Source organism: Arachis duranensis, unplaced genomic scaffold, assembly GCF_000817695.3.
Source record: "Arachis duranensis cultivar V14167 unplaced genomic scaffold, aradu.V14167.gnm2.J7QH unplaced_Scaffold_232527, whole genome shotgun sequence".
In the NCBI taxonomy this organism is placed as follows: domain Eukaryota; kingdom Viridiplantae; phylum Streptophyta; class Magnoliopsida; order Fabales; family Fabaceae; genus Arachis; species Arachis duranensis.
The window spans coordinates 34,793-43,906 of record NW_026264853.1 but is presented as its reverse complement, the minus strand read 5'-3'; the positions used below and the strand labels follow the sequence as shown (position 1 = coordinate 43,906).

At 34.5% G+C, this 9,114-nt stretch overlaps 2 protein-coding genes across 3 annotated transcripts; one reads left to right on the top strand and one right to left on the bottom strand.

The window, feature by feature from the left end:
* The first annotated feature begins 2,292 nt into the window (after nt 1-2,292).
* LOC107461891 (probable glucuronoxylan glucuronosyltransferase IRX7) lies at nt 2,293-5,506 on the top strand. 2 transcript variants are annotated; one of them, XM_021129203.2, is made up of 4 exons: nt 2,293-2,481; nt 3,189-3,863; nt 3,959-4,212; nt 4,342-5,506. In XM_021129203.2, the coding sequence occupies exons 2-4, from the start codon at nt 3,246-3,248 to the stop codon at nt 4,820-4,822; spliced, it is 1,353 nt and encodes a 450-aa protein (XP_020984862.1). In that variant the 5' UTR covers nt 2,293-2,481; nt 3,189-3,245; the 3' UTR covers nt 4,823-5,506. The 2 variants fall into 2 exon arrangements, with proteins under 2 accessions (XP_020984862.1, XP_015935938.1); XM_016080452.3 differs by lacking the exon at nt 2,293-2,481 and having other exon boundaries at nt 2,671-3,863.
* Nucleotides 5,507-7,094: 1,588 nt separating this feature from the next.
* LOC127744238 (xyloglucan endotransglucosylase/hydrolase protein 31-like) lies at nt 7,095-8,710 on the bottom strand. Its single transcript, XM_052256517.1, has 4 exons — nt 8,435-8,710; nt 8,219-8,319; nt 7,792-8,012; nt 7,095-7,714 (listed from the first exon to the last, which is right to left on the bottom strand). Exons 1-4 carry the CDS (start codon nt 8,670-8,672, stop codon nt 7,354-7,356), a joined length of 921 nt encoding a protein of 306 aa, XP_052112477.1. The 5' UTR covers nt 8,673-8,710; the 3' UTR covers nt 7,095-7,353.
* Nucleotides 8,711-9,114: the final 404 nt, after the last annotated feature.

Here is a 9,114-nt window from a genome sequence, read left to right as displayed (position 1 = left end):
AAACAAAAATTTAGAGAGATAGATAGAGAATGAGAGAAAAAAGATAAAGAAAAAGAATGAGATGAAGAGTTTGTTAATTTTGGAGAAAAAATTTTATTTTAGTCATTATGAAAGAATATCTCGTGACATATTGGTTTGTCAAACTAGTAATACAAAATATAAATTATAAATTATAAGTTATAAGTTATATATAGAGTTGGAATGGTAGGAAAAAAATAGAAAATGGGAGAGAGGTAGATAAGAGGATGGAAAAAGAGAATTTATTAATTTTATCTCAATTTTAATAAGAAAGTGTCATGTGATAAATTTTAGTTGTTAAATTAGTAATATAATATAGCTATATTTTAATTTTAATTTGAATTTAATTTTAATTATAATTAAAAAATGTCATGTTATAGATTTTAATTGTTAAATTTATAATTAGTCATTAATAATGATATATAAAAGAGATAGAGTGAGTAAAAGAATGAGAAAAATAAAGATTAGAAAGAGAGAGAGAAAGCTCTTTCATTTTAGAGAAAAAAATTTGATTTCAATATAAAGTGAGAGTAATATATAACATATTTGGTTATAGAATTAGTAAGATATAGGGTTTGTTTAGGTGAGTTTCTAAGAAAAGATCTTTTTTGAGTTATTTTTTTTAAAAGATTTTATGAAAAATAAAAGTAATTTTATGTTTGGATGTCTCGTACAAAAAGATATTTTTATCTATCAATTATATTTGGGTATAAGTATAACAATATAAAAGTATTTTTTGTTTATTTATTATATGAAAAATATTTTTTTAAAGAAAAAAGATTTTTTTTTAAAAAAAGATGTAAATTACAACTGTTCAAAAAAGATATTTTTTTTATTTTCTAGTACTTTTACTTTTATTACTAAAAATTTGCCAAACACACTAAAAAATAAAAAAAATAATTTTTTTTATCAAAATAATGACAACCAAACAAATACATAATAAATGTAAGCAATAATATTATTACTCTATACTATATATATGTTGCCTTAATTCTGAAAATTTATAAGAAAATAGACATATATATTTTTTCATATATTATACTTGTTGAAGATGGATAGGCAAGGAAGCACTTTGTATGGTGGGCAGCATAAATATGAATGATAATATTATTCTTCTACTGATGGTACAAGCTTGGTGGTGTTTTTGGTTATGAATAAAGTGATAATGTTAGGAAATAAAATATAAAGGGGCCTGAATGGGCATAGTGAGCAGTGAAATGCATGTACACACAAGTGAAGCATATGATAGGGTAGGAAATATACTCTATGTGGAGTCCCCACACATTGAAAATGGAACACATGAGGATGAGAGGCTTTTGTTGTTTGCATTGTTGGCTCTGGCGTCTCTCACATGCACACATCGGAACATGTTCTTGTTCCCGTATCCAAAGGCTACTTTCATTGACCCTTTTTACACTCTTAATTTTGCATTGCCAGATTCTATCTTTTTGAGCTTCTCCATGTGCTCACACAGCTCACATCGCAGTGTTAGTGGGGTCGATTAATCCATAAACAATTCTTCGGGACCCTTTTTTCCAGCTCAAACTCCTCTTCCCATGCCCCTTAATCCTTCCCTTCTTATTATTTATTCCTACTTTTGATAAGGACTATATATATAATTAGTTTATAAATATTTATAAATTGTCAAATTGCGCATGCATGGACATTCTATGTTCAAAGTTATTAGTTGTATTGTCATAATTCATCCAACCCCAATCTCATTATAATATACTTTGAAGTATAGTATAAAAGCTTAATATTATTCTTGCCGATACGATGCATATTTTCATAATCAGCAAGGGTTAATTAAGTTCTTTGTTACAACAAAATTATTCATGAATATAATCCACCATTCAATAGAGAAATTGTTTTATGGCGGTTATACTTATAAAATATAGTAGCTAATATTATAGCACACATATCAACATTTGGCAAATGATAGGTCCAGCGACAACAAAGGATACAACGAAAACAGCACTAGTAGCAAGCAATGATGGCAACGTAGTAAAGACGCATTTTTGCTCAATCGAATAAGCATCAATGCTTATATGGCAAAAGTTTTACCTAAACTTATCAATTCCTCCAATGGCGTTACCTTAACATAAAATATCTCGTTTGGTTTTAGGTGTCACCATATACTACTAATATATATATATATATATATTTACTATCTTAACCTTAGCTTGAGACATACACAAGCTAATTATATATAAGAGATCAACACTAATTAATTTGCTAAAGGGTTTATTATTTTTGGAGCTTTGCAAATATGCTAATGCTACGGCCCACAACCTCTTTATTTCTTATACTTTTCAGTTTTTGCGTCCTTTAATTCTGAATTCTACTCATATTCTATTCTATTCCTTCAATATTCCGATCTGGTTTCAAACTTTCCAACTGTTTGTTTATGCAGGTCCAAGATGAGGTCATTAATTGCTGCTAATCGAAGATACTATATAATTAGTTAAGCATCTATCTTATCCAACTTTGCTTAAGCAATACTAAACTATAGTAACGGACTAACGGTTAGAGTTTGATGGATTCGAGAATGTTATTTAATCGATAAATGTTTTTTTTTTTGCACATGTTTACTCCAAACTTAATTTTCATTCTCACATGGTATGTTGTAGTGTATTTAAGTCTTATTGTTAGTTGATGTTACTAAAAGAGCTTTATGTGGTGCAATGCATGATCACTAGAATGGTTTTGAAGTCTAGAGTTTGGGTTGGGTGCTTAGCTGTGGGTGTATGAATGCACCCAAAAAAGAGCTTAATTAATTGATATGCTGATCAGGAACCAAACCATGCATGTTGGCATATCATATCATATCTTATCACATGATTATATTTAAATTAATTTAATTTGTAGAAAAGAAATAAAGAACGCTACATACATAAGGCCCAAGTCACAACTCTCTCAAAAAACAAACATCGTCCTCTAAAATCCATTCTCTTTCCTCTTTCCTATCTTGTTTTTTTATTAGTTAAATAATGCCTCTTCAATAATTAGTGAAGTCTCGGAATTCAGATATCGAAAACACGTACTAATAAATAATAAATGCTTCCAACTGTTTTATTTTTGGTGCTAAGTGCTAGCAATAATAAAATTGTTTGTACCTCTTCTACTCTTATCTTATTTCTTGGTTCTCTTCAATAATGGTGGAACAACAGCACAAAAGCCAGAGACCCCCAAAGAGTAGTAGTAGTAGTAGGGGCTTGTATGTGAAGATGAACCTCTTTCATCACAAACATGGCTACAACTACAACAAGCTCAATCAGCATTATCAACAGCAACAACAAGATAGAAACTGCTTCTGCACATACTACAAATGGCTTCTATGGCTCTCTCTCTCCCTCTACTTCTTCACCTCTTTTCTCATCACCAATAACAACAACGCCACCGCCCAAAAAACAGAACCAACCGATAACTTAGTTAAATCCCATGTTGTACCTCGTACACTGTCAGAATCCAGCAACATTGCAAGCAAACTCAAGAATATGAAGGTGTTCATCTACGAGCTCCCATCAAAGTACAACACAGATTGGTTAACCAACGAGAGGTGCAGCACTCACTTGTTTGCGTCGGAAGTCGCCATTCACAGAGCACTCTTGACCAGCGACCTTCGAACCTTTGACCCCAACCAAGCTGACTTCTTCTTCGTCCCAGTCTACGTCTCCTGCAACTTCAGCACCGTCAATGGCTTCCCTTCAATCTCACACGCCCGCAACCTCATTTCCTCCGCGGTGCAACTCATCTCCACACACCACCCTTTCTGGAACCGCAGCTCCGGATCCGACCACGTCTTCGTCGCTTCCCATGATTTTGGCGCTTGTTTCCACAACCTCGTAACTACCTAATAACTCCACACATTTTTTTGCGTGCATTTTCTTTCTTCCTTAGTTCCAATGACTTGACTCTCTTGTTTCTTTTCTTAATGAAGGAAGATGTGGCGATGCAGCATGGGATACCGGAAATAATGAAGAACTCAATAGTGTTGCAGACGTTCGGCGTTGAGTACCAGCACCCGTGCCAACAAGTTGAGAATGTAGTCATACCGCCATACGTGTCGCCGGAAAGTGTACGGAAGACTCTTGCTAAGAATTCTCCGGCGAACGGACGCAGAGACATTTTTGCGTTCTTCCGAGGGAAAATGGAGATTCATCCTAAGAACATAAGCGGAAGGTTTTACAGCAAGTATGTAATTATTAATCAATCAATAATGACCCCACACTCCCATCATTGATCAATAATTAAGCCGCATTTGGATTTTAACTGAAAAACTTTTGCTGAATTGACGTTTTTTTCTATTTTTGTTTCTTTTAGGAGAGTGAGGACGGTGATATGGCGTAAATTCAGCGGTGACCGGAGATTTTACCTCAAGAGGCATAGGTTTGCCGGTTACCAGTCAGAGATAGCGAGGTCTGTTTTCTGTTTGTGTCCACTTGGGTGGGCCCCATGGAGTCCCAGACTGGTTGAGTCAGTTTTATTGGGATGCGTGCCGGTAATTATCTCAGACGGTATTCGGTTACCGTTTTCGTCTGCCGTGAGGTGGCCGGATATTTCCGTTAGGGTGGCGGAGAGGGACGTCGGGAAGCTTGGGAGGATCCTTGAGCGCGTGGCAGCGACTAACCTCACGGCGATTCAGAGGAACCTGTGGGACCCGAGAACGAGGCGGGCCCTGATGTTCAATGAGGAGGTGCAGGAAGGGGATGCCACGTGGCACACTCTGGTTAGTCTGAGTGAGAAGCTTGGTAGGTCTTACGGTAGGTCTACGGTTTCCGGCGAATTGGAGAGTGACACGTAAGGCTTTCGGGTTAAAGTTCTTCCCAGCTTGGAATTGCTGGCTGCTGGCTGCATATGATGATGGATGACAGCTATTCGATTTTGAATTCGGTCTCTGACTATGTGTCAGTGGGGACCACACCACACAGAGGGTAGATGGATGGATATTAACTATGGAGTAGCGACTTTTGGTCCAGCTCGTTAATGCTAACGTGGAGGGTTTATTATTCTTTATGACATGGCAAAGCAACCATTGTTATATAATTATTATTTTCCGATGTAAATAAACCATACTAATTATTAAATGAATTCATATATATATATATATTTTTTGGTGTTGGGACTGAGAAGTGATGAATTGTCAGAAGTTGAAATGTGTACGTCTGTTGTTATTTGGATTGAGGCAGTGAATAAGTGTGGTCACGGGTAAGGTGAGGAATGGACGTGAAATTTAATTGAGGGAGAAAGAATCCAACGGTGACATTGGAGTGTAGTTTTATGAGTGAATGAATGCTTAATGTCAGCATTCAAAAATAGGTAGGTAGCTAAAGCTTAAAAGCTAGCTGGCCACTCTGTAATGGAATGTAATTTTCATTGTCTTTTTCTCTCTGTTTGTTCTTGTACCAAAATGCTTTTTTGTACCAACTCCCAATAACTTATTTTCCTTGCATGAGCGCCTCTATTAACGTGTTATGTACTTATGTTAGTAACATTGGCTATCAAAGCTTCAGTAAGTTGTGCAGTCTCGGTTTCTATCCTAATCCGTGAATCCGTGAATCATAAGTGTCTGTTTTCTTGTTTAAAATTTCCAAAACATGGTTTACTCATTGGTGAAAGAACTCAATTGAATTTTCAAAGTACTGTTTCTCTAAATAATTTTTAAGAAATACAAAAAGATTTGAGCTCCATTTAAGAATCCATTTAAAAATCTGTCGCTATCCAATGAATTGCTGCATGCATAAGGCAGAATTCAAATTCCGACCCTTATTTAAAGTGAAGAGTGAGCTGACCTCTAAGTCGGTTTTGCTTCATGAAATTGAAGACCAAATGATGACTGACCCTTATCAATATCTTTTTTTTTTTTTGGTGACTGACATGAGAGAAACACATGGCCCTTTCAATGAGATCTTACTGATAACTTTTTCAATAGGCTAGGCCCTTGTCCAGAAGCAATTACCCTACAGTTTTGGGCTTCATATTTTCCTTATCTCTTTAATCTTTAGCATCCAAATCCAGTACAATTTTATTTGAAGGTCTAGAATAATTGGATATGATAAAGTCCAAAGAAAGACCTTACCCAAAAAAAAAAGAAGTCCAAAGAAAGACCATCTTTTTTTCCGTTTAGGATTTTCACACAGATGATTAACATAGGAAAAAAAACATTAACATAAAAATAAAAAAAATTAACCAATCAAAGCGCCCAACGAGGTGACAAAATAATTATAAGAAAGAAAATCAACGTTTGAGTAATCAGTTCTCTTGTCGGTTTAAATAAGTATTGAAAATTTGAATTCTGCTTTGTGTATGTAGCAATTCATTAGCCAACGACAGATCCTTAAATCTCAAATTCATAATAGATTATTCCTTAACCTGTCGAATTAGGAGATACTGTAGCTAACAAAAAAAATGATGAGAAAGAAAATGGAGAAAAACAAACATTGCCTTCGTATTTGTATCCCCGTGAGGCCGTGACAAAGTCAAAGGATCAAAATGGAAAGTGTGTGAAGCCAATGAAGTTGCATGAATCCAAATCATTCTTTTTAAACAAGGCATGGGGAAATGCAGCAACTATGGTAGTATCCTAATTCCATTCATGTGACATTTGACAATGCCACAATTAAACGACAAAGTAAGGTTTCTGGTCATTCACGAGATCAAACAGAAATCCATGGTACTAAACCGTGTAAGATGCCATTTAGGGGGAAGATCGATATTAGTTCACGTGAAATATCAAATACACTTCAACTTGGATATTAGTCTATCACATGACATATAGAAAACCCCTAAACTAATACTCGCATGGTAATGAGAATCAAAATAATGATCTGAGAAAATTCTATGTGATAAAAACACCACCATTTTCTGTTATATATTGAATATATAGTTATTTTGGGGGGTCCAATTATTCAGCAACATAGTCCATCTCAAGGTTCTTTCACACGGCTTACTTTCAACTTTCAAGGGAACATGGTCCGTTTTTCTCTTATACATGACACACCATGAATTCGAATTTTTGTTTATATATATATATCTGTCATTGATTTAATTACTTTTAAAAAAAATAAATACTAAAATTATATAGAAAGAAAATATTATTAGAAAAAGCATACAAATTGATGTATATATATATTTTGGTACATGCATCCAAATTGAATTATTTAATTCAATAAGTAATAGTGGAAATGAAACACACAATTGGCAGAAACAACAAATACATCACAATCTTGAATGTTGGGGGGTGGCTTGGACGCTCAACTGCCCTTGCAATTACACTTTAATCAAGCAGGTGGGGTCATCTCAATTACCATCCCCTTGAAGAGTATAAATAATTAATTAGCATTCTGGAGTAAGGGTATGGTCTCTAGTGGGATCACGGCAATAGTCATAGACCAAGTAATTGTTTTGGACCCATTGCATTGCATTATACTGTTGAGGGCTTAGTGAATTGTAGCCAGGTGGTGAAGGTGAGGGTGGCTGGCATGAGGAGGAGGATTGAGTGGTGCAACCTTGGAGCTTGAAATCTTTGTATCTTCCAATGAATGGTTGGTATTTGTAATCAGCTTTGTATTTCCCATTCTCTGTGGCCCATGATGATGCGTCCCATATCGATCCGTACACGTACATTGCTCTTTCAGGGAATGTTGCATCATTCTTTCTTGGGTAATTCCTTATTGGAACATCGTCCACCAAAAATCTGCATTCAAATTCATCTATATTAATAATAATAATAACAAAATAATAATAATGTTATGAATATGTAACAAAGATTACATGATGTCAGTGGGTGTCCATAGAATAGCATAGTGGTGAAAATCTTGTGTTGGATCGAACCAAAGGTGAAACCTCATCTCTCTTCCTATCACATTATTCTTGTCTCCGCTTCCTCGCATGAACACATTTGTCTGCAGCACATATTGCTTATCTGGGATGGTACCAAGGAACTCAATGTCCACTTCATCATGGTCTCCTGGGTAGTCTTGGTTGTTTGAAAGCTACATCAATTCCCAAATTAATTAATAATACTGAATATATTCTTAATAAAAAATGTTATTCGTACACTAAAATCAGTCGCTAAAATCAATGTGTACTTGTATTCCAACATGTATTTTGTACTGGTAGCTGACTTTGGTAGTTGATTTTAGTATAGAGAAAGTATAGTCGATTCTTAATTAAAGAGTTATACACTAATGATTCTCACATAGAGACATGTAATCACTCCTGCAGTGTAACCAGATTGAAGCTTAATGGCAGCACCAAAGTATCCGGATCGATACGGCCGGATTGACTTGAATCCACTTCCTGTTTCAAACAAAAAAAATTCAAAATGTCTAAGAAGCATAATAATGCTATAGAGTTGTTACATGGCTACATGAACATGTCATTTTCTTTTGAAGCACATTATTTAATAATGTACCAGAGTAAGAGTCAAGCCAAATAGTTAGTGAGCCAGATTGGTCTAGTCTTTGGTGCTGAGGTCCCCAAAGGTTTCTATAAGCTTGATCAAAGGCAACAGAACTAACTTGGGAACTAGGGTAGTAGCCAGGTGAAGGTGGAGACTCATCAGCAATGATTCCACAAAGCATGAGTGAGAGTATAAGAGAGAATAGAAGAGGAGGCATTTGAAGGAGAGAAGAGGAAAACAATGATGGCATTGTTGGAACAGAGTCACTCTGCTTAAAATGCAGGGTTGATGGACTACCAAAAGTTGGAGTCTGTGTATGTATTTATAGGGATTTTGGAGGGCCCCACACTTCCTATGGACTGGTAAAGTTGGTTACTAATTTCTGATACTAAATATTATTTTGTAAAAATATGTGAAGTTGGTGAAAATTTACTAGCAATTATCTTTATATATAATTGATGGTGAAAAATTATTAGATAATGATTTAATTAAATTTATCAAATTATTTAATAATTTTTAAATATTAATTTCACATTAAAATAATTATTTGTGAATTTTTTATGTGTAATATTTGGTATTTTAATATTTTATAAAATGCAATATATAGATTATTCAACTATAATAAATTTAATTATTTTCATAGTTCATTATTTAATTAAAAAATGTGTGAATCAATATCATAAATATACACA